The 26,780-nt window shown below is 40.7% G+C and overlaps 1 protein-coding gene across 1 annotated transcript in view; it reads right to left on the bottom strand.

Moving 5' to 3' along the window:
• vash2 (vasohibin 2) overlaps positions 1-26,780 on the bottom strand; it is a 151,352-nt gene that overhangs the window by 118,395 nt on the left and 6,177 nt on the right. Inside the window, exons 2-3 of the mRNA XM_048536837.2 lie at positions 10,315-10,403; positions 8,433-8,489 (exon numbers count right to left, since the gene is read on the bottom strand). Coding sequence (XP_048392794.1) covers positions 8,433-8,489; positions 10,315-10,403 — 146 coding nt within the window. The remainder of the gene's footprint in view (positions 1-8,432; positions 8,490-10,314; positions 10,404-26,780) is intronic.

Below are 26,780 nucleotides of genomic sequence, written 5' to 3'. Positions count from 1 at the left end.
GTTCAAAGTTAGTGCCTGATAGAAGAATATGGCATTGTGCCACCTCCTTGCCCTCTGATGACTTCCTATCCCACAACTTCATCTATGATTTAACCTCCCACCGTCACTCACCTCTGGCCTGGGGGCCAGGAGTGATCCTAGACCGCAGATCAGTCTTGTACCCAGCTACATGCACAGCTTTCCCAGTGGCAGTGATGTTCAACAAAGCCACTGGCATCTGGCTAGCCAATCTCTGCAGCCAGGTTAAAGCTCTGCCACTGGACTGCTGAGTGTCCAGGTGGAATAAGATGTGGCAGGATTTCCGCTTTAGTGGATTCAGCAGCTCTCTTTGTCGATGTTGTTCTGGGTCTCATTCTGGCAGCTTCAGTCAGTCTGCGACTTTGTGCATGGTTTTCTTCAGCATGGTGGTGGGTCCATCCCTGGATTCCAATGCTGGGGGTGATTGGGTTCTCGAGCCCAGAGCTGTGAAATGGCTCAAATTAACTTTGCCTTAATTTTTTTTAAAATTTCTTTTCTTTACATTATATTATTGGGGACAGACTGTTAATCGGAATGTTTTATTTCTTTTTCTAATTTATTGCTGATTTTGTTCTTTTGAAGATTTGAAATGCTAGACTTTCTTTTCTAATCTTTTTTCTTAAGAATTTGTACTCTAGGATCTGTACCGAGGCACTCTTGTACCTAAGATGGTGCCGTAAGTGGCGACTTCTAGATTTTTTACTGTACTTATGTGAGTACATGTGACAAAACGTGAATTCAGTTCAATAAAGGGGTGACCAGATCTCCAGTCAAAGGCCATGGTTTCCATCACCTCTGCAAGCTTTCACACAGTAACACAGTTAACGTGATAATGTGCACAATTCAGTGATCCCAGTAGGAGGCTGCGCCCATAGGATTCTAATTCTCTTATTGGAATATCCTATCTCCCATCCAGACCTCCTATTGTGCAGCTTCCCTGCTGGAAACTAGGGTGAAGTCATGATTGGCTTTCCTTGTAATAATCTTGGATGTTGAATGTTTGTGGATTTACTTATATTACTGTCATATGGTATTAAATATTAATGTCCCATACTGGATAATAAATTTGTGTTACACTGAAGAATTATATATTACCCTATTCAATATTAGTGTTCCACTGCATGAAGAAAATTTAATTACTATTAATCTAGTGATACATTTCTTTTATTTAGTTATATCGATGTCTCTGGTAAAGCCCAAATTCATTATTTGATACTAACTGCCCTCAAGAATGTTATGGTGAGCCCCTCATTGAAGTGCTGGAGTTCACTCTCAGTTCTCAGAGGTGACATTTGAAATTCTAGGATTTTTACCCTGAAAGACAACGAAGTAATGGCAACATAACTTGCAGGGAAACCTGCAGGTGGAGACTTTGCCATGCATTGGCTGTCTTTATATTTTGAAGTGGTAAACATTGTGGATTTCGATGGGGCTCTTGGTGAATGGTTGCAGTGTATTTTACAGACAGTACATGCTGCTGCCACTATGTTGGTGGTGGAGGGAATGAATGTTTACTGTGGCGGATGAGATGCCAATCAAACAGGCTATGTCCTGGATCGTGTCAAGCTTCTTAGATGTTACTAGAGCGGCACTCATCCAGCCAAATGGCATGTATTCAATCACGCATAAAGGTGGATAAATCCCTGGGACCCGATCAGGTGTACCCTAAAACTCTGTGAGAAGCTAAGGGAAGTGATTGCTGGGCTCCTTGCTGAGATATTTGTATCACTGATAGCCGCAGGTGAGGTGTCAGAAGACTGGAGGGTTGGCTAATGCGGTGCCACTATTTAAAAAAGATGGTAAGGTAAAGCTAGAGAACTATACACTGTCTCACATTAGTGGTGGGTGAGTTGTTGGAGGGAATTCTGAAGGACAGGATTTACATGTATTTGGAAAGGCAAGGACAGATTAGTGATAGTTGACACAGCTTTGTGAATGGGGAAATTGTCTTTCACTAACTTGATTGAGTGTTTTTGAAGAAGTAACAAAAAGAGGACTGATGAAGGCAGAGCAGTGGATATGATCAATATGGGCTTCAGGAAGGTGTTCAACAAAGGTTCCACATGGTAGAATGGTTAGCAAGATTAGATCACATGGAATACAGGGAGAACTAGCTATTTGGATCAGAATTGGCTCAAATGGCAGGAGACAGAGGGTGGTAGTGGAGGGTTGCTTTACAGACTGGAGGCCTGTGACCAGCAGTATGCCACGAGGATCGTAGCAGAGTCCACCGCTTTTCATCATATTTATATAAATGATTTGGATGCGAACATAGTAAGTTTGCAGATGACAGCAAAATTGGTGGTGAAGTGGATAGCCAAGAAGGTTACCTTAGAGTTCAATAGGACCTTGATCACACGGGCCAATGGGCTGAAGAGTGGCAGATGGAGTTTAATTTACATAAGTGAGAGGTGATGCATTTTAGAAAGATAAATCAGAGCAGTGCTTGTACACTTACTGGTAAGGTCATGGGGTGTGTTACTGAACAAAGATCTTGGAGTGCAGGTTCACAGTTCCTTGAAAGTGGAGTTACAGGTCGACAGGATAGGGAAGGTGGTATTTGGTACGCTCGCTTAATTGGTCACAGCAAAGTACAGTAGTTGGGAGTTCATGCTGTGGCTTTACAGAACACTCATTAGGTTACTCCTGGAATACTGCGTTCCATTCTGGTCCTGCTACAGGAAGAATGTTGTGAAACTTGGAAGGATTAAGAAAAAAAAATTTACAAAGGAGGTTGCTAGGCTTGGAGGGTTTGTGCTACACGGAGAGTCTGAATTGGCTGGGGCTATTTTCGCTGGAGGGTGTTTAGGGGTGGCTTTACAGAGGTTTATAAAATCACAAGGGCCATGGATAGGGTGAATAGCCAAAATCTTTTCCCCAGGGTCAAGGATGGCAAGACTAAAGGGCATAGGTTTAAGGTGAGAGGAGAAAGATTTAAAAAGGGACCAAAGGAGCAATGTTTTCATAAAGAGGGTGGTGCATGTATGGAATGAGCTGCCAGAGAAGGTGGAGGAGGAGGCTGGTACAAATACAACTTTTAAAAAGACACCTAGATGGGTAAATGAACAGGATGGATTTAAAGAGGGACGTGGACCAGCATGGGACTAGATTAATTTAGGCTATGTGAACGGAATGGACATTTGGATTGAATGGTCTGTTTCCAGGCTTTACAGCTCTGTGACTCAATAAGCCTATGACAGTGTACTAACTAGTATCTAGTAGATGGTGAACAGGTACTGGGAACACAACAATAGAGTTATTCACAAAGAATTCCCAAACTCCAAACCTGCTCCTATAGTCAGGATTTATAAGGCTGATCCCATTCAGTTTCAGGCCTCTAGGGATGTCAATGTTGGATTCTCACTTTTTATTTGCGTGCCACAATATTACTTGTCACCTAATTAGCCCAAACCTGAATGTTGTTTATGTCTTCAGAGATTAAAGTCCAAATAACCTGTATGTCAACACAAATATAGACGGCCATAATAAATTCATGATGGCATCATGTAATAAATTATCTAATGAGAATGATAGAAGTAGCCCTTTAAACCAAAAACTCCTGAAAAATCAAAAAGTATACCTTGAGAAATTCTTAAGAAGACCCCTCAAAAAAAATAATTTTGACATTGGCATAGCATCAGTTTCAAAAAAGCAGTATGAACAACCAAGTTGTATGCAATTGTCTGACAAAGCCATCATCACAGGTCTCAGCATGATTCAGTATATGTTTCCAATGCTCTTTATAAAGTGAGGCAGAGAGTCAAAACCAAAGGTGCATGGCTGAACATATAAAATCAACTCAATCTTAATGTGAATATGGGCTAGATAACAGCGCCTCTACGATGTACGCTTTCGGTAGGTGGGCCATAATATAGATTGGGTGGCTAGCCCATCACCTTCACACTATATTTGAGATCATCCCAATAATCCCTAGAATTAGTATCATATGTAAAAAGGATCAATTGAGTTTACTGATGTGGGCAGCTGAACAGGAGCAGACGTAGAGTTTCATAGAAATCTAGATAAGTGAGGATAAAAATGGAAGATTCTAACTTTAAAGGTGCATTGGGAATACTCCTCCTGAAGACAGTACTCCACTTCCTTTCCATGCAACTGTTATGAAAAAACCGACATCCTAATCCCAGCCATCTATTCGCTAAGATTTACAAAGTAACCCAAACCCAATTGCCTGGACTTGCTTCACTCCAGGATCCATTAATGTTGTCGTTTTCATGAGCCTGCCTGCAACAAATCAGCAGCATCCACTACTGAGCTCAATGCATTGCTGGAGCAGCCAGCTTGATAAATAGAATACACTTGCACTGTATGAACTGGAGTGCTTCAATAATGGGCAATAGGTTTGACATTAGCCCCTAAGGGTAGGACATCTTCCCCAATGAGAGGTGCAATTCCCGCATTTAAGTAATTTCGCCTACAGCAGTATGGCAAACCCATAGAGGGCACAATGAAAATTCTTTCCACTGTGATGAAAATAAAATCATCATTTGGGAATTTGGATTTTTTTTGTTTTAAACAAAACAGATGGGTTTCAGTTTTGTAAAGGTAACTTTTTATTAAAGAAGTCAATAAGTCATTTGAAAATAAGTGACCTGAATACTTCATTTCTAAGAAAGCATGTAACTTAAGTTTCTAGCCAGATACCTGTGATATTAATTGATAAAGCGATTCTACTGATTGTTTGTGACATGCAGAAAGACAAATGTTTTGGCGTCTCTAGTAAACTGGTTAGAGTTCAGTTCAGCAGCGTCAGGTTTCAGTTTCATGCTAGAAGATGAACAGTTTCACCATGCTTCACCCTTCTTTAGCAAAAGGATTTGTGTTTATCTAAAACTGTTCAGGTTCTCAGCGCACAGAGGAAATTGTAAAACTGTTTTGAGTTTTCCTGCTGACATGGTCAGTTATGTAAGATAGCAGTGATATTTCTCTGTGACTGAACATGTGTTGGAGCAAAGGGAGGATCTAAGTTTTTGACGGTGTACGTTAAGATCTTTTCAAACTGACGTACATGGCTTTGATTTTTTTTAATGAAATAAAAAAACTTTCATGAAATAAACTTGTTCCCATGTTATGAGAACCTTGCTCAGTGACTAACTTGGGTAAAGTTGCCACAGTTCAACTCGTTCACAGGGCTAGGGCTAACGTCTCAATTAGAGAGACATGGCAGGTGGTGGTTTAACATGAGGGTCAGCAAACCTCAGGCAGGGGAAAGGTTGAGAAGGACAGTCCTTCATGGTAACCTTAGCTGGTACATAGAAACATAGAAGATAGGAGCAGGAAGAGGCCACTCGGCCCTTCAAGGCTGCTCTGCCATTATTCATGATCATGGCTGATGGTCCAACTCAATAGCCTAATCCTGCTTTCTCACCAATAACATTTGATCATATCTGCCCAAAGTGCTATATCTAGTCACCTGTTGAATACATTCAATGTTTTGGCATCAACTACTTCCTGTGGTAATGAACTCCATCAGCTCACCACTCAGTATAAAAAAATGTCTCTTCATCTCCATTCTAAATCATCTACCCCGAATCCTCATACTATGTTCCCTGGTTCTGGACACACCCACCATTGGGAACATCCTCCCTGCATCTACCCTGTCCAATCCTGTTAGAATTTTAGAAGTTGAGATACCCTCTCATTCATCTGAACTCCAGTGAAAACAATCCCAACCTCAACAATCTCTCCTCATACATCAGACTCACCATCCCCGGAATCAGCCTGGTAAACCTTTGCTGCACTCCCTTGAGAGCAGGACCGTCCTTCCTCAGAAAAGGAAACCTAAACTGCACACAATATCCTAGGTGTGGTCTCACCAAAGGCCTTGTATAACTACAACAACACATCCCTGCCCCTGTACTCAAAGCCTCTCACAATGAAGGCCAACATACTATTTGTCTTCTTTACTACCTTCTGCACCTGCATGCTTACCATCAGCGACTGGTGCACAAGGACACCCAGGTCCTGCTGCACATACCCCTCTCCCAATTTATAGCCTCTCTGGTAATAATCTGTCTTCTTGTTTTTGCTCCCGAAGTAAAGAACTTCATTTATCCAAATTTTATTGCATCTGCCATTAACTTGCCCACTCACTCAACCTGTCAAGATCATGCTGAAGGATTTCTATAACCTCACAGTTCACCCTCCCATCCAACTTGGTGTCACCACAAACTTGGACATGTAACATTTTGTTCCCTCATCCAAATCATCTGTAAGTTGTGAATGACTGGGGTCTACAGGAATTGAACTCTTGATGTTGGCATTATTTTCATTGTGACTAACAAGCACGTCAGCGAACTGCAAAAATTAAACTTATGATCTATCAAGCCAGGTTTCACTTTGGGATCAGATGCATCCAGAAGGTCTAGTCCCAGAGCAGAGGTTTCTTCTTAGTGTGGAGGTCTCGATCTTGCTTTGTAGGCGGCTTCCAGGTCTTCCAACGGCCCAGCATGGAGGTCTAGTTCCAGCATTGCTGTTGCAGCACGGTCCTGCATGGAAGTTTCCAGTGTACCCCAAATGCAGGAGCAGTTAATTGAACTGTGATGAACTTTTACTTTGTTGCTTCTTATATAGGACTTCTCTCAATTGCTGTGGAATGGCAACTTATAAAATTTCTCACTTTTTTTGGAAAAATACATACTCGACAATAAATTGCTATTCTATTCTATGTTAATCTATTCTATTTTATCAGCTGGGATCAATGCAACAAAAAAGGAGTGATTACAATTTAGCAAGTACACTGTGTTGGAGATCAATCTGAACCTGTATCTACTTCAGTGTTCAACCAGATGTTGAAGATAGGAAGAGTTCAAAAGGGTTAGGGGCAGTGGGGGGCTGACTGGATTCTTTAAAAGAACTGACATAAACTTGATGGGTTGAAGGGCAGCCTTCTACACCGTGCTACTCAATTCTCTAGGACCAACATGCATGATGAAGGTCCTCAACAGCATGTGCTACAGGTTAAAACTGGAACATTGGGGTTAAAAGGAATAAACCAGGGAAGCACCAGGCCCAGGTTCTCTCTCATTGGCCTAATTGCTCTGTGTCAGGCACATGCTAATCTTAGCTGTTCCAAGCAACTTTCCATTGGTCATTCTCTGGGTAGTTTGTCTATTAAAATGGGACCAATGCAGCTGTCGGTTTGAAACCGGAGACCAAGCCACATTTCAATAATGTTAGCCCTCATTTGCGAATGGAGTTTGTTTTGCTGCAATTCCATCAACTTTGCACATACCCGGATCTGAGTAAATGGTGGTTTCGCTACATCAAGGGAGTGAATTATAATTTCCAAAATACACTAGTGGCTTCTAAACTCTGACACCCTAAAATACCAGAAGGAAGCTTGAGTGCGACCAGTCTTCAACTGAGTTTAACATGAATTGAGGGGGAAGGGTCAGTGATAATAAATCATAGCACACTATACATGACAAACACCATTTGTTATTTCCACTTCACTATTAAACAGGCAAGTACTGGAATAGGCAGGTAGGCCTCCTCACGGGCACTTTTCAAAGCGACAAGGATCCTAATGATTAAAAAAACACATACAGTATGTACAGTAGGGAGGGAGGTGACATTTACTTTGGGCTTTGGAACATAACGTAACATTTCTTCTGTATAGCGTGTGAAGCAAGTGGCCAATTCACTATCACCGGCTTTGTGTCACATCTCAAACTCTATTTCATCATCAAGAGAGCCTTGCTGCATTCTGGGACATTAATAAACAGTGAAGCATTGAACAATACTGAATAATCCAACTTTTACAAAAGTTATGGTGATGCTTCTGCATTTGCTCTTAAAGTTTATTATCTGCTTGACAAGTTGGTCAAAATAAACTTTCAACTCTGCAACTTCTGCACTCACTCTGCCCCTACCATCCCAGAATGGAAACCCGCTCAGACTCAGGATTACTTAGGTGCAATCTTCTGAAAAACAGAAGAATTCAAATCTGGGCTGATTCTGTTCTGTTTCCAACATCCCCTCCTTCAGTCTTTCCCATTATTTTTGCTTCATTACAATTTGTAGTGTGGAACACAAGTAGACCCTTAGCACCTTGAACCTGTTATGGCATTCACTTGGTTCTTAGCGGACCTGCATCTACTTGCATTGGCTCCATGTCTTTCAATAGGCTTACTTAACAAAAACCAAAATCAATCTCTTACATTTTCAAATCACCATTGACCAGACTTACAATTGAGCTTAGCTTGGATTTCCATCAACCAAAGTACAGTAAGTAAAAATGGGTTTGTAGTCTGATAATTCTGATTCATCCTATTTCATTTTCATCCAGGATAAAATCAACAGTAAGCATTGTATGCATTCTCCAAAATTTTTGCCCAGCCCAAAATTGCACTGAAGTGTGACTAGGCTTCCTAGCAGTCCAAGTTATTACTTACCAACTCAAAGGTCTGATTTTCTTAATCTCAAAGAACTGGGTTCCAGTGTGATTGTATCTGTCATTTATTAAGCTAAGGAAATGTCTTGGACTGACTACCTACAGTAGCTTCCCACCACCCCATGCTCTGAGAAGTTACATTACAGTCTTTAGCAAATCAGTCAATTTTAGAATAATATAGCGCAGAACAGACCCTTCGGCCCTCAATGTAAGTCAAGCAGATTTTCAAATAAAAACGTGTACTGCAGGATAACAAAATTGAAACAGCAGTATAAAAAGTGGCCTCAGATCAAGATTGGCAGAATGAGAACTTAAAAAAGTTGGCCAAGATTGTGAAAATCTTTCGTGATCTGTTCAGCATTCTTAAAACCTGCTTACTGTGAAAACTAAAATACAGGCTGGTTTGTACCTGTGGCTTTAAGACTCAAGATACTGAAATTTAAATCTCCGAGATCATTTTATGTTGAGCTTTGTTGTTGCTGAATACTGGTGAACAAGATCCTTGGCAACGGAGACTTAAACTGGGAAGGAGGAAATGATCAAACTTAATACAGCTCAGCTTGCCTATCAATCCCAGCAAGACTGGTTTGTTTGCAAAACCCGAGTTGTTCTCCTTGTGCTCTGTACTGAAGGAAACTGTACAAAGGGATTGCTTTTGAGAGATCATGGAGAGGAAGGAAGAGGGTCATATTTGTAATTAATGAGTCAGTAAAAATTAAATTTTGAATAAAACCCAAATTAATTTGAAACAAGACATGAAATGAGCAAACAGTCAGCAGAAGCTTGCAAAGAACAGTGTGATGTGCTCTATGTTCCATTAAACTAATAGCTAGCGCCCAAGAAGCCTTCTTATTTAATAAAGTTACTCAGTAAACAACATGCATTAAATCTACCCAACAATAAAGACTAAAAGGCAAAGTAGTAACTCAATCGTATCTTTCCAACTATCAGAAGTTTACATAGTTGTTGGTTATCAATGCCAACGGTTCTTTTAATGATTTTTTATAATTAAAATCTAATAATAATAATAATAATGATTTATAATTAATGATTAACAATTCATGTTTATTTGACACTTAATATAATGAAACATCCCAATGCATTTCACAGAGGTATTAGAAGACAAAGTATGGTACTGGGCTACTTAAGGAGATATTGGGTCAGATGACCAGAAGCTTAAATCAACAAGGTGAGTTTTACGGAGAGTTTTAAAAAGGGGGTGGGGGGGGGGGTTGGTGGAAAAGAGAGAGTTGGAGGGGCAGAAAAAGGTGCAGTGAGGAAATTTCAGAGCTTGGGGCCCAGGCATTTAAAGACATGGTTACTGATGGGGAAGCAATTGCAATTGGGAATGTATAAGCCACTAGAATTAGACCTCAGGCATCTTAGAGGTTGGTGGGGCTGGTGCAGAGAGAGAGAGAGGGAGGGACAAGAAAACAAGGATGCAAAAGTTAAAAATAAAGATATTTCCTGACTGGGAGCCAATGTAAATCAGTCAGCACAGGTGTAATAGGTGAATGAGACAAAGCTCAAATCAGACAGATAAAGCAGATACTTTTAAATACATAGATTTGTGGAATAGCTCATACAGAATGCAACAATTTCATGATTCCTGGTTTGCAATGGCATTAAAAGAGCTTTGAGAGATATTCAATTTTAGTAATTACTGATTAAAAAGAACTCCAGGTTAAAAAGACAGTAATACAAAGACAGTTATCAAAATTAGGTTAGAATAAAGTTATTAAACAATGACTGAAACAAGCAGTTAGGGTTAGAGACCTTAATCAAATCTTGAACCCCAGGAAAGCCTTACATATGGACGCTGCAAATTATACTTGTTTACTGACACTAATGAGTTTTTAAAAAGGTTAAAACAGAAAGGATACTGCAGCAGCTTCATGTAGCCTTGTATTGTGCGCAACCAATCTGGAATTGACATGGATGGCTTGTATTTTGGCAGTGATGGAACTGGAGGCTGAATGAACACAAAGGACATAACGTTATAATGGAGATAGTCATCTTGAATGTCTTTATATTTTTATGTGCAATCCCCACACAAGAATATCTGGCCACAAATGACTCATTATGAAATACATTTCTACATATTAACAAATAGGAATTGTGAAGTACAAAATGATGCTATCAACATGCAAAAACAGAAATCCAATGCAACAAATGAAAATCCTGCAATGCAAAAAATCTGAAGAACGAACAAAAAATGTTGGAAATAACTGTTTGGCAGCATCTGTAGAGAGAGAAACAGCATTAATGTTTCAAGCTGATTATTCCTTGCTGGAGCAAGAAGAGATTGTAGAGATTATAGCAAGTTTTAAGCAAACAGGCACAGGGAGGAGCTAATAAATCAAAAGGAAGGTCTAGATTTCTTATAAACATAAGTTGCAAGTCAACATGGTATGAATGGATTCACTATCACCAACACTTCTTGCTAGTATTAGGCGACTGATACCAAGCGGCAAAGGACGTCCAAGTGACATCTTTGGCAGAGGATGGAGTCTATCTTGACAAAAACAGTAAATTTTTACAGCATGTTACTTATGAACTAGTTTCATTATACTTGGAGATACATGGCTGCTTCATAAGACATCAGGCTCAACGTTAAGAGTAAGCTAAAGTAATAATGTGAGCTATGCTATTGACCAGAAAGATTAATCATTGGGGCACTGTACACACATGGAGGGCTGGTTAGTTCCTTGCAGAAAATTGTCCTTACATCCCACTGGACAGAAATTTAATCTTGTGAAACCAGTGAACATTTCACACTAACTGCCTTATATATCTCCAAAGCACATTTTTGGTTGTTACGTTCTCAAAATTATTTGAAATATTGACAGTAGGTTTATCACTATCCTCAGCTCACTTCTACCACTAAGTCCTTGATTTTATAAATGACTGATGACTTGATTGGATTGAAATTCTGCTACTTGAAGGAATATTCAGGTTCCATATATCCCAAGTGGAATCTTGGAGTTTTGATTTCCTGTGATGTTCTTTGCTGAGGACATCTTCTGGAATGAATGCTGCTCGTGGACATCTGTATCTATTGGAGGATCCTTATTTTCCTCAAATTAGGCCAGAGAATATGGTTGTGTATCTGAAAGAGTGAACTTTCACCCTTCTGACATGGTTTTAAAAGTACACCTCACTTGTGACCCTTTCACCCTAGCTTGTATATTTTCAGTCAACACTGAACCTGACAGTGACAATCACACAGTAAACCTGGCCACTGTTTTTTTGTTCTTCCTCTCACCTATCCCTTCCTCCCACCTCCATTTCCTACCTACTAACCTCATCCCACCTCCTTGACCTCTCGGTCTTCCCTGGACTGACCTATCCCCTCCCCACCTATCATCTTTTCTCTCCATTTTTGGGCCACCTCCCCCTCTCTCCCTATTTATTTCAGAACCCTCTCCCCATCCCCCTCTCTGATGAAGGGTCTAGGCCCGAAACGTCAGCTTTTGTGCTCCTGAGATGCTGCTTGGCCTGCTGTGTTCATCCAGCTTCACACTTTTATCTTGGATTCTCCAGCATCTGCAGTTCCCATTATCTGTGATCACATTTTTTGAAGAAGCAGCACAAAACACAGTTGAATTTACTCTATTCAGAGTTTACCACAGTGCCCCAGTTGATACGGCATGAAGGATTTCCTATGCTCAGGTTTTGAAATTGTATCTGTGGTTGAAAGGCAATTGGATAATTTTACCAAACCTGTGAAATATCAGTAATATTGTCCAATTTGTCAAATCAGAGTTGTAATTAATCTTGAGTGGCTTCTTCCCCACCCCACCTCGGCCACAGACTCAATAAACAAACAAACAAAAAAAACAAAAACATTCTTCCGGGATCTGTGGAGTCTTTATGTTGAGTAAAAGGTACATTGATCACTTATCTAGTTGCCTACCTGGTTGAGGTTTTTCAACGTACTGTACAATTTTAAGAGTGAACCATGTATTTCTGCTCAGAACTGCTGGTTTTTGCAGAAATGTATGTGTACATTAGAGCATTTGTCTCTGTATTCCTTTGAGTCACATTCTACCTTCTCTACGCAATACCCTCTCAGACAGTTGTAGCTCCATTCTTCAGAACCAAGGAATTTCTGTTTTCTGAGTCACTTGCCTCAGCGTCAAGTTTGAAAGTAGCTGGATAATGGATAACCTGTATGATCAGGGTCATATGAAGGATAATCACCTTTCAGAAAAGTTGATTCATATCTAATGAAGGTATATCCTGGTATTATGGGTTTTCTTTCAAAAGATGCTTACAACAAGATGTTAACCTCTGTCTGTTTTCTTTTTAACTCTATCTGGAAATTTAGCTTTTAGAATCAAAGGATTTAAAGTTATTTATTGTTGGTCTATCATACAATGTTTTATTATTTTGGTACTTTAGTAAGTTGACAAGGTCTGATGAGCTTCAGAGTTTGAACTTCAGCTTTTACTTTAATCTTTCCAATGTGACGGTTTTGATTGTAACATTTGAAAAGAGATGAATCAGAAATTTCAACAACATTCTCTCAAATTAGTTCAGGTTGTAAGTAACTATCCACACAAAATCCTGACAATGTACTGATCATTAATCAGTTGCTATCAAGAGATTCTCCAGGAAGCTGTATCCTGTTAAATCTGGCTCTCCGTTACACAGTTGGCACTTGATGTAAAGTAATTGTCAAGTGCTCTTAGAATATTATCCAAAAGACATCTGTCTTTTTTCTATTATTTAAAAACATCATCTGCAACCAGGCCTAGAATGTAAAGAAATATATTCACTTGTACTTCTGGAATTTTTACTGTAATCCTGAAGCAACTTTATATTCCAGGAACTGTATCATCTATATAAAATCAAATCCAATTCTCTGTCTGAAGGATTTGGGGATTTTTAAAGTGTTTGGAGGTGTAATGCCTTTTTCTTTTGTCACTATATTTAACTATTGTCTCTTGACTCCAATGTATCACTTCAGAATTGTTGCTGGGATTTTCCAAATTTTTTGTTGCGTTGACTGTTCAGTGTTTTAAGTCAGTCACTTCCATTGTATTAAATGTTGTTATCTTCTACAACACATTTTCCAGAAGTTGCAATTATTTCTTTAACTATTGGATGATGAAGATGAATTGCTCAATCATTTTTCCATAACAGCTTTGTTGTTTTTGAAATTTGTAATTTATATCTTCGCACTTACCTTTTCAGAAATTTCCTGAATTTCTGTAATTAAATCTGAAACCATTCAACATCTTTCAAAATTATCCTATTTTTGCCGTAATGCATTAGTTGGCCTGATGGCCCTTTGGATGGAAATTGTGGTATTGATTTTCTCCATTGAATGAGAGCTATTAGCACCAAAAATCAGATGAGTCTCAAAGATCTGGTTGTTACAGTAGAAGTGCTGTACAGTTCCAGGTTGTTGTCACAGATATTCCTACACCTTCTTAACCTTTCTCCCTGTCCACTGGAAAATCAGTTGAAGTCTGCTCCACTTTTTGCAAATGTTGCTTGAAAGGAGCCCTCCTTTGGGAGGAGCAAATGACACTCCTCTCCCAGCTTTCCACACTGCAGTAATTTTAAAATTGTTTGATATTTGTTGCCCTAAACTACTCCTGCACTCAGCACTGTTCCAAGAGCTTTACAGCTTGGGGCAGCAGAGTAGCTCAATGGTTAGCCCTGCTGCCTCACAGCACCAAGGACCTGGGTTTGATTCCACCCTCGGATGACTGTGGAGTTTGCACATTCTCCTCCTATCTACACGAGTTTCGTCTGGGTGCTCCGATTCCTTTCCGCAGACCAAAGGTGGAATGGCCACGCTAAATCACTCAGTGTCCAGGGGCGTGCAGGCTAGGTGGATTATCCATGGGTTACAGGGTTAGGGTAGGGGAGAGGGTCTGGGTGGAATGCTCTTCAGAGGGTCGGTGTGGACATTATGGGCCAAATGGCCTTCTCCCACACTGCAGGGGTTCTGTGATTCACTAATAGTTAATGCAGTGTTAAGAAACAGAAAATTCTAAATAGGTCACTAACTTTTCATTGGTCAAATCACAGGGTCAGTTTGGTATATTGCACTCCATTTTAGAAAGCCTGAGTGATGCCCTGCACTCCTGCACCCAAGTGGTTTGCACCCAAGTCCCTTTACTCAGAAAATTACAGTAACTGAATTTTAATTAGCCTAATCAACTCAGGAGATCATGACAATCATTTTGGTGGATCACATTCCATGTCAGAAAACTCCAACAGGGCTCCACACAAAAAATAAATCACACATTGGTTGTACTCATACCTGACAAACAGGAAGCCGGTTGAGATTGTTGGAGGACAGTCATGTCAGCTCCAGGACATCTCTGCAGGAGTTCCTCAGGGTAGTGTCCTCAGCCCAACCACCTTCAGCTGCTTCATCAGTGACCTTCCCTATGTCATAAGCTCAGAGGTAGGGATGTTTGCCAATGATTGCACAACAGTCAGCAGCATTCGCAACTCCTCAGATACTGAAACAACCTATGTTCAAATGCAGCGAGATATGGGTAATACCCAGGTTTGGGCTGACACGTGGCAAGTAACATTTGAGCCACAAAAAAAGTGACAGGCAACGACCATCTCCTATAAGAGAAAATGGAACCAGCACCCCTTAATATTCAATGGTGTTACCATCACTGAATCCCCTACTATCAACAACACTGGGGTTACCATCGACTACAAACTCAACTGGGCTTGCTACATAAAGCATCTACAAGAGCAAGTCAGATGCTAGGAATACTGTAGTGAGTAACTCACCTCCTGATTCCCCAAAACTCCAACATCCACAAGGCACAAGTCTGAAATGTGATGGAATACTCCCCAGTTGTCTGGATGAGTACAGCTCCAGCAGCACAAGACGTTTGAAACCAATCAGGTCAAAGCAGCCCACTTGATTGGCATCACATCCAGAAACATCCACTCCCTGCAGCACTTATGCTCAGTAGCAGCAATGTGCATTATTTACAAGCTGCACTACAGAAATTTACCAAAGATCCTCGGACAGCACCTTCCAAAGCAATGACTACTTCCATCTGGAAGGCAAGGGCTGCAGATATGTGAAAATACCACCACCTACATGGTCTCATCCAAGCCACTTATCATCCTGACTCAGAAATATATCACTGTTCCTACACTGTAGCTGGATCAAAATCCTGGAATTCCCTCCCTAATGGCATTGTGGGTCAACCCATCTCACTACCGCCTTCTCAAGGGCAACCAGAGACAGGCAATAAATGCTGACTAGCCAGAGATGCCCCTGTCCCACAAGTAAATTTTAAAAAACACACATACCTCATCCATTGATAATTAGATTTAAATATCACTGAAATATCCTAAATGAAGGAAGACCACAATTTAATGTTTCGTACAAAACCACATTTTATTCACACCATTTCCATCTTCTCCATGATTTTTAGCCCTGTCAAGAACTTTGGAAGATTGCTTTCTGTGCTCCTATGGAGATTTTGCTACAATTTACTTTTTTAAAAAAAATGAAGTCACACTGAGTATGATTCCTAAAGCAAGGTTTTCAGTTGAATAATCAGAATATATTTCCACTCAAAATAATAACTCTTCAATTGTTCTATGCTTACTATTTGATTCTTATTGTTATTTTCCCATTTTTTAAATGAACTTCTCTTCCTTCACAAAAAACCTCAGTTTTCACCAGTATTCTTAAACAATTATTTCACCTTGCTATTTTTGAGATTCAGCTGGGTCCTTACCTGATTTTCCAATATTTTTCCACTAATTCCAGTTATTAAAGGCAGGCTTAGTGCAGTTAAGGTTCCTACAGTCTTTTTTAAACACAGGCTTTGGAATATTTGAAAAGGTAGACACTCAGATTTCTGATATAAATTGTTTTTAATTCATTCACAGGATGAGAGTGTTGCTGGCTAGGCAGCATTTACTGCCCATCCCTAATTGCCCAGAGGGCAGTTAAGAATCAACCACATTGCTGTGGGACTGGAGTCACATGTGGGCCAGACCAGGTAAGGATAGCAGTTTCCTTCCCTAAAAGGACTGGAGTGAACCAGATGGGGTTTTCCAACTATTGACAATGGATTCATGGTCATCTTTAGACTCTTACTTCAATATTTATTGATTTCAAATTCCACCATCTACCTTGGCAGGATTTGAACCTAGGTCCCTAGCACATTATCTGCGTCTCTGGATTAACAGCCCAGAGATAATACCACTAGGCTATCGCCTTCCCCGTCTCCCTCTCCCAAGGAAATTTCTTCATTCTTCTCCTTTGGACGATTGCAGTTTTGCAGAACTGAAGGTTGTTTCAGGCTGTGGCCATTGCTGATGTTCAATTAAATATTTAAATACTTCCTGCTACTTCTGTCTCACATGAGGCAATGGATTCCTCCACTGCTCACAGTCTTATAATCCAGGTGCCAGTCTATTGATGTATTATGTGTATATTCACTGCAACTAATCCTTCTTGTTGGTACTAGCTGAGCTAATGCTATCAGTAGCTACATAATGTGATCGACAAAAGAGATAGATTAAATGCGAATAATAATGAATGTTAATTATGTATTACTTAACTGCAAGTTCCACCGTGTCCAGGAAAGAGATTGAGAGCTTGGTGGCATGATGTAAAGACAACAATCTCTCCCTCAAATGTCAGCAAAATGAAGGAGCTGGTCATCAACTTCAGGAAGCAAAGTGGAGAACATGCCCTCATCTGTATCAATGGTGGGGAGGTGGACATGGTTAAGAGCTTTGAGTTCCTTGGAGTAAATATCACCAACAATCCGTCCTGGTCTATCAGATCAACGCTACGGTAAAGCTAGTGCACCAATACCTCTACTTCCCCAGAAGGTTAAGGGAATTCAACTTGTCCACAATAACTCTTACCAAATTTCATAAATGTGCCATAGAAAGCATCTTATCTGGATGCATCGCAGCTTGCTATGGCAACTTGGTATAGCACTGCTGCCTCACAGCACCAGGGACCTGGGTCAAATTCCTGCCTCAAGTGACTGTTTGTGTGAAGTTTGCACATTCCCCCAGAGTCTGCTCGAGTTTCATCCGGGTGCTCCGGTTTCCTCCCACAGTCCAAAGATGTGCAGGCTAGGTGGATTGGCCGTGCTAAATTGCCCGTAGTGTCCAGGGATATTTGGGCATTAGACATGGTGAAATGCAGGGGTAAGGGTATCAGTCAGGGTGGGATGCTCTTTGGAGGGGCGGTGTAGACTTGTTGGGCTGAATAGCCTGTTTCCAGAGATAACATAATCAAAGACAATCCTGCCCCAGTTATACTCTCTTCCAGCATCTTCCATTAGGCAGAAGACATGAAAGTTTGAAAATACGTACCAACAGATTTAAGGACAGCTTCTTCCCCGCTGTTATCAGACTTATGAATGGACCTCTCATATTGAAGCTGATGCTTCTCTGTAGCTGTAACACAATGTTCTGCATTCTGTTCTATTACTCTGATGTACTTACAGATGATATGATAAAGGGGTCAAGCTGTCTATTGCTGGAGCTAATAATTGATCTTTAAAAGATGACCACGTCAGATGTGGATTTACCCTCAAACTGCCACTCCCAATCTAATTTCTCCAGTTTCTGCCCAATACTGCTATAATTAACCTTCCCCGAATTTAGTGCTGTGGTGTTAAACACAGCACGTATATTTTACAATTGAACATCCTCTAGCACAACCCTATTCATCGATGGAACAAATCAAAAGTAACTATTACCAATCTGTCCAAAGCGTCTAATTACAGCTGAACAATCAGGAACAGCTTCTCTTGGAGCCTATTCACTGCTGTCAGAGCTGCACTTCACACTAGCACCAGTGACAGAAACATGCAACCTCTTTAAAAGAGAGATTAGATTTTTTTAAAAATATGTTATTTTTTCATGGGACTTGGGTGTCGCTAGCAAGGTCAACATTTGTTGTCCATCACCAGCTGCCCTTTGCATGGAGTGAAAGTGGCTTGCTGGGCTTTCAGAGGGCAGTTAAGGAACAAGGGCATTGCTGTGGATCTGCATTCACATGCAGGCCAGACAAAGTTAGGACTACAGATTTTGCTCCCCAAAAAGGACCTTAGTAGACCAGATGGGCATTTACAACAGTTGACTTGTTACATGCTCACCATTTAGATTAGCTTTTAATTCCAGATTTTACTGAATGCAAATTACATCATTGGTCTTGGTGGCATGTGAACACTTGAACTTCTAACCCACAGTTCAGCCTTCCTCATCCAGTGGCATTGCAGCTACATCACTATCTCCAAAAGAAACTGTTCTAAATGTTTCCACTCTAAATACGCACTTAGGGCAGTTGTGCCTTAGTTACTTTTGACTTGTTTTAACCAAGAATGAAGTTGTGTTTTATTATGACTTAATTTTGAATTTTACATCAGAGTTTACCAGTTCTTGCAACAGCTGCCTTAAGGTGGTATTATTTGTTTTCCTTCTTCATGCACATTTTTTCCCTTTGGAAATAGCAGGGAAATGTCAGAAACTGCTGTTGGCTTATTATTGATCTATTGAACCTCATCATGAATGCTCCTTCATTAGGCAATAAGTTGTGGAGTAGGACTTGAACCTAAAGCTTTTAGCTCTGCTTTGGGGTTAGGGTTAGCTTCTAAATTACCTACCAAGCCTCAAAAGCCCCCTAAAAGATAGAATAGTTAGATAACTAAAAAAACTTGAAACTATCACATGTGCTACTGAAAAAGGTACATATTTCAATTAAACCAGCCAAGTACTGGAGTTGGAGAGAGATAAAGGGAACTGCAGATGGGATAATCCGCGATAACAAAGTGTGGAGCTGGATGAACACAGCACGCCAAGCAGCATCTTAGATAAAACACAACTTCATTCTTGGTTAAAACAAGTCAAAAGTAACTAATGCACAACTGCCCTATTTAGAGTGGAAACATTTAGTGACCAAAAAATTGTCACAAATAAATTCTTGGTCCTGGAGGAACAGTAGCTGGTTTCCCATTGATATCTCATGATTTCCTTTTAGTTATGACAGCAAATAAATGAGACATTTTAACTTCTGGCAAAATAAAATGAGATGCAAACCAAAAACACAAGTTGAGACAATGCTCTGGTGGATACAGCAACAGGCACCTTGGTAAATGGGAGAGAGAATCTGAGGATTTCTAACTGAAGCAGTCAAGCCTGGAGTTGTGAAAGGATTGGAGAATGGCAGCAGAGTATGCCAAGTGCAGCTGGGAATGGATGGGAACTGAGGGAAATGCAAGTGCAATTATAGTGGCAGAGACTGGGCAAAGCAAGTAAGGTGGAGGCAATTAACAGTTTAGGGCTGGGCAGCAGTTTAAGTTTGTGCAGATTATTTCACAACATTATTTTTAATTACATATACAGAAGTAGAAAAACCTGAAAATATTTAATACAATCTAAAAAGAGCAGTTGGGAATTTGGGCCGTACTGATTACTAAGAGTGCAGAAGTTTTGCGGTTGGTAGGAGATATCAGGGCAATTGAATCTCTTTTCCAGTCAAAGAGAGTGGGCCTGTTTGGCAGTGGAAATCCTGAGTTGGGTGGAGAAGAAAAGTCACCATCTGGCTTTTACAGGCATGGATACATTAGGTGAGAGCAGATCCTGTGTGATTACAATGTTGCCACAGTCGATTAGCTTGATAGGAACTCGTGTCTGTGTAACAGCAGTTATCATTCAGATAAAACTGGATATAAAGGTTGGAATTGGGGGAAGAGGAAGAAAGTACCAGGAGCAAAATTGGATAGTTCCCAAAACCAGAGTGTGGAGATGGTAATGCACAGGCACTAGTCAATCGCATAAAGTGACACAGGCAACACACAAACTTTATGCTACCTGCAGCCCAGCATCAAATCCGATTTGGAGTGGCTACATAGCTCAATAGGGGCTCAGCCTAGCACCATTTAAAACTAGTTAGCACTACATTACTTCATGTAAGAAAAATCCTCTTAAAGGCAAGTGCATTCTGGCTGAATGAGCAAATAGAAATCAAGAGGAAGACTGTAGGGAGCAAAACAGAAAAAGCACAAATATGTCAGGGAACATACCACACGGTCCAGGAGCTCCCAAGAACAAAGCGAAGCAATGAGCAAGTAGTGGGAGCAGATGCCCATAGCAGTCAATGCCACCTGAGAACCAGCTGCCCTGCTGTTGCCTTTGCCTACTCTAGTGCTCCAACAGAGTGTTTCCCCAATGAGTACACCTGCAAGGCAAACACCAAAGACAAACTGGGATTACTGCTTTAGTTTTGTACGATTTATTGTGTGTGCGCAATTGATAAAATTCTGCATTGCAGGAGGTATCATGCTATCTTGGCAAAACCGTATGTGCATTCAATTTGGAGGGAAAACAATAAACTTCCTCTTGGACCAAACACAAGAGGATGCTGGAGAAACCCAGCAGATCTGGCAGCATCTGTGCAGAGAAAAACAGTAAGCTTTTAGTGCAATGTGATGATTCTCGTTGTAGCAAACAGTACTGTCCCAGCCAGCAGCATGTCTTCTAGACTTTGCCAAACAGTTACAAACTCCTCCAATTACACACTAATAACAACATCTGAACAAGAATTGTTAGAAAGTCATAAACCAAATTGAATAAGGATGCCTTTAACTTGCATCAATTATCAGGATTCCCCATATTGCTGAATATATGTAGCTCTGCATGTATAAGAAATGGTGTTAAGCAAGTTGAAAATGGCAATGGTGAGTCAGTTCAGGTCAGGTGCTGACTAATGCCATGATCTTGCCTACATTGCAAATTTCCAATATAGGCTTGGAACACAGAAAACAAGTGCAGGAGTAAGCCACCACTCTAATGCCCTTAACCCTGAGTGATGCAAAAAGTGTGGGCTCTGCTGGAAGGGGATAGCAGCAGCACAGATGGCATTTTTCTCTGTACTCACCACACCAAAACTACTAGCTGTACAGAGCCAAATTTGCAACTTTAATGTTTGTAACTTATTTTAGCTGCATAAAGATGTATTGTCAATGCATCAGTACATTCCACTGTATAATACCTGTACAAACAATAACTGTCATGTTACTCTGTAAACACTTGGTATTGTAATATTCCTCATCTCTTGATTAAACTCTGCCAGTGTTTCAGGATTGCTTTTCTTCTCATTTTGAATTTGTTCAAAGGATTGAAACTCATTTCTCTGAGGATGATTGTCAGGCAGGAGCTTAAGTAAAAACAAATCATGTTCCACAGTCACTCAACACAGTTGAACTACCCAATTTGTTTGTTTGGTACTGCTTGTTACATAGAGTGTTCCACAATAATATTTGAACCATAGGAAAGCTGAGAATGCTTCTTAAATGATGATTCTTTACTGGATGGTTACAGATCTTGAAATTATGTTTGTGGTATTCAGAGGATGTACATTGTATGTGTAACATATCACTTGGCCTTTCCCCCCCACAAAATCCTTTGTAAATGACTGATTCCTGGTAACCCCCAAAAAAACATGCCCACATCTCATAGTAAATGTGGGTTTCACATCCAGAAATCACTGAATTATTTCTCAATTGGATTGTAATGAGCAGCTCCATAATCCAAAAATGCAATCAAGCATTGCTGATCAATTTTGCTACACTTTGCACAATGCTGACCCAATCTCTTTCCACTTTGCTGCTGCAGCAAAAATATATCCCTGATCAGTAGAATGCTTGATAAAAAAAAGTGTCCAAGGTTCACAGTCATACATAATCTTGCTTCTATTTACACTTTTGGCAAAAAGACCTAATTTTTCAGTCAACTTATGTTTCGTTGTAAACAAAATAAAACTTCAATCAGATAAAACAGCTGATTAGTCTAACTAGGTAACTTACTTAAATAAGCCAAAGGAGGAAAAGAAATTGGCTGCTTATTAAATGCATGCAGAGGGTGAAGTCAGCCTAGGTTACCAGTAGACAAGGAAAGTTAGGTGGGTGGTCATTGAGACAGATGGCTACCCAATACCTTTCTGTTTCTGCCCAAGTAAGTTCTGGGCAGGAAAGGCTTGAAAGCAACCTTCCCAGTATTCCACCTCCAATTCCAACCCACAAGTAGTGAATTAACAGCTACTCAAGGATTGTTTGGAGCCCACCTCCTCCTGGGTTGCAGTTTCTCAGCTCATGTAGGATAACAAAGATTGAAAGAATGCAAGCCACATATCAGTTGGACATGGGGCAGTCCCTTTATGTGCACTAATGTATGCATGATTGACAGCATGGACATTGGACAAAAAGTGCCCCTCCTCATCCTAACTTGTGACATCCTTCCCACCCTACCTCCCTCCAGTGCCAGCACAATCCACCTTTGTATTTAGTTGCTGCTCCTGGGAGTCCAAGGGACACAGCACCAGCAGCAGCTACAGCTTCCTTCATCATTTTGTCCAGAAGGGAAAATCAAAGACTTAAGAATAGCATATATTGGTCTCACTCTTCTTGTACCGATCAGTATGTTCATTATCAAGTGTTACTGCGCACCCGCCCCCCGCTCCTTGCTGGATGGGGAGTTGTGGGACTACAAGCAGCTCCAAGCAGCAGGAATATCCTACCCCAGGGTTCTCAGTGAGCAAGAAGACCCACTGGTGTCCAAGAAGTGCCTGAAAGGATCTGACGGACACAAGATCCTGCAGAACTCCTGACAAGTGAACAAAGGTACACTGATGATTTGCAAGAAGCATGTGAGACACCTACCTAACAAAAAATGATTCCACTGATAGTGGAATTGTTCAAATAGGGCATGCTCAGGATACATACTAGAATCATTCCCACAAGTAAAAGAGAAGGTACAGCAAAGGTTAGAATTGCTTGAATGGTAAAAATTGCTTAAAAATAAATAATTCAAAACAAGACACAAAGAAGAGAGGGTGGATGTGTGACAAGTCTAAAGCTGATAACACTAAGGAAAATCAAATTGGAATGTATTAAAATAGACAGAACACAAAGATTAATGAGGGCCATTACAAAACCAGGAGCAAAGGAGAGAGTACCACCAGTAAGGTTCAAGGCCACAGCTAATGGGAGCTTTTTTAGTAAAAAGTTTCACCCAAAACCCTTTCCATGCCACTCTCAGACAGGTTCTACATGGCCCCAAGAGCAAGTAATATTTCTTGAAGGAAAATTCAGACCAAAACAAAGATGACACGGAGCTTCTGAGCATTTTACATAGAACATTCTTGATCCTCCATGACGTTCCTCCTTGTGCCAGTGATGTGGGCTTGCAGATTAACTCCGAGCTAGAGGCAACCTCTAGAGACTAACAAATATATCTTCAGTCTGGCTCCAGTATTTCTAAATCAAAGTCAGTATCAAATATACATTCCACTGCCATGTTCCCATTACCAGCTTTAATGAATGTAGATTCACATATCATCTAGGTCTTGCATTCCAAATGAATGCCTTGTCAAGGATAATCAGATAAGATAAACTGTCAGCTTGCAGATCAAAAGCACGCAGCAGAGCTGAGAGGATCTGCCGTCTATCATGTTGTAAACAGATAGAGAATGCTTTCATCTAATATAATTACTTCAGCTATGTTCATTTCTTCTTAGAATTTTGAAAACTGCTTTTAAAAGATACTTTATTTAATAAGGCACTGTTTTACAAACGACTGGTATCCAAAAAAGATAGTCTGAGTTTATTAGACAATGGTATCAGTTGATCAGAGTCAGCAATTACTGAGGACGATTAGTCCTGTCTGTAACTAATCTAGATGAATGTTTTGCAGAGGTAAACTAGCATACTGAATAAAGGAGTGTTTGAATGCTGAACGTAGAGTAGATATTTGATAAGATTCAACACAGCATTTCCCAAATGAGTCACAAAAACACAAAAAGTGAATTGAGTATAGGAGTTGGGAGGTCATATTTGCAACTGTACAGGACACTGATTAGCCACTTTTGGAATACTACTTTGAAAAGATTGAGAAACTTGAAAGGGTTCAGAAAAGATTTACAGGAAGTTGCCAGGGTTGGGGGGTTTGAGCTATAGGGAGAGGCTGAATAGGCTGGGGCTACTTTCCCTGGAGTAGAGGCTGAGGGGTGACCTTTCAGAACTTTACAAAATCATCAAGGGCATCGACAGGGTGATTGTCAAGGTGTTTTCCCCTTGTTGAGGGGAAAGATTTAAAAGGGACCTAAGGAGCAACATTTTGATGCAGAGAATAGAATGAGCTGCCAAAGGAGGTGGTGAAGGCTGGTTTAAAAGGCATCTGTATGGGTATATGAAAAGGAAGGGTTTAGAGGGATCTGGGCCAAATGCTGACAAATGAGACCAGATCAATGTAGAACATCTGGTCGGCATGAATGAATCAAATCAGAGGGTATGTTTCCATGCTGTATGTCTCTATGATTCAGAGTGTCCAGCCATTAACATTGTACAAGGAGTTCAATAAGAACATGGCTGCAATGTTAAGTAATGGAATTCCAGACCTAAACAAACCGTTCCAGTACAGATACAATGGACATCCACACTATAAAGTAGAAAATTGGCCACGTGTGACCTGTCCACAAATAAACAAGGGCAAATCCAGCCCAGGCAACTCTTACCCAGTGAGTCTACTCTTAGGCATCAGCGATGGAAGGGGACATGAACAAAATACTTCCCACCAATGCTCAGTTTGGTTTCTGCCAGGACCATTTGGTTTCAAACCCATTACAGACTTTATCTAGAGGTGAATAAAAGAGGTGGATTCAGGGAGGGGTGTTGAGAGGGGCTGTACATGACATCAAGATAGCATTTGGCCAAATGTGTCAAAAAAAATCCTAAGTAAAACTGGAGTCAGTTGGAATAAGGAAGTGTGAAGATGCTATGGTTTTAAGAGGTATATTTTGTCCTGGCTTTTTTAATGAAGGTTGACACAGAGGTATCAAGCAAACTGCTCAAAAGCCAATAAGAGTAAACAGATCGTCAGGCCTTGGGTCGTTTTTAAGTTGGAACAATAGAAGCAGCCTGGATGGGTGGGGTCAAGCTCCACAGAACCAGGATTCTTTTAGTTTTAATCTGCAGTAGCAATTGCTTGAGTCTTGGAAACTAGCTGTGGAAGCTGTTATTCCTCTCACTGTTACATCTAAAAGCTGGGGTTCTCTTCCTGCACCTTAATGTGCCAGGGTACAGGTGCTTTAGGGAGGTCAGAGGTAGGGGAAAGAGCGAAGGGGAAGTTGCATTTGTGATTAAGGAAAGTATCACAGCAGTAGTCAGATGAATTTACTGAGGGATCATCCAGTGAGACTTTGTGGGTCGAACTAAGAAATAAGAAGGGGATGGTGATATTATTGGGGTTGTGCTACAAGTCCCCAGATAGTCAACAAGAATTAGAGAAACAAATATGCAGGGAGACTGGGAAGACTAACAGGGGCAATGGGCTTGTCATAGTGGGGGGGATTTTAATCTTCCTAACATAAACTGGGACTGCTATAGTGTTAAGGGTTTAAGATGGGGTGGAATTTGTTAGAGGTGTTCAGGAAAGCTTTCTTAAGCAGTATTTCAAGGGTCCTACTTGGGAAGGGGCAAAACTTGGCTGACATTTGGGAATAGGGCAGGACAGGTGAGTGAGGTGACAGTGGGGGAGCACTTTGGGACCAGTGACCATGGTTCTATTAATTTTAAAATATTATGGAAAAAGACAAAACTGGTCCACAGGTTCAAGTTCTAAACTGGGGCAAGGTGAATTTTGATGGAATTCGACAGGAGCTTGCAGGGGTTGCTTGGAGTAGTTTGTTTGCAGACAAGTGGTCCTCTGGCAAGTGGGAGGAGACCTTTAAAAGTGTGATAGCTAGAGTTCAAGATCTTTATGCTGCTGTGAGGGAGAAGGGCAGGTTTGGCAGGAGTAGGGGACCCTGGATGACACGAAATATTGAGGCTTAGACCAGAAGAAGGAGGAGGAGGAGGCATGGCTCAGAAGGAAGCAGCTGGGATTAAGGGAATCCCAGGAGGTATATAGGAGATACAAGAACTTACTGAAGAAGGAAATCGGGGGGGCAAAATGGGAGCATGAGATAGCTTTGGCTGAATCCAAATAGATTCTTTAATTATGTTAAGAGGAAAATAATAACTAGTGAGAGAATAGGCACCCCCTCAAGGACCAAAGCAAAAATGTTGCGTGGAACCACAAGAGATAAGCGAAGTCCTCAATAAATACTTCTGTGTTTTCCGTGGAGAAAGACAGGAAGACTTGGGAGTTAGTGGTGATATCTTGTCCATATCACAGCAGAGGTGGTGTTGGAAGTGTTGGAATGTACAAAGATGGATAAACCTCCTGGTCCTGACCAGATATATCCAAGAGCCCTGCAAGAGGCTAGGGAAGAATTTATGGGGGCCCTGGCTGATACATTTGCATGATCGTTAGCTATAGG

This window comes from Stegostoma tigrinum, chromosome 9, assembly GCF_030684315.1.
Source record: "Stegostoma tigrinum isolate sSteTig4 chromosome 9, sSteTig4.hap1, whole genome shotgun sequence".
Lineage (NCBI taxonomy): Eukaryota > Metazoa > Chordata > Chondrichthyes > Orectolobiformes > Stegostomatidae > Stegostoma > Stegostoma tigrinum.
Note: the sequence above shows the minus strand (reverse complement) of the source record. Positions and strands in the feature narration are given on the sequence as shown.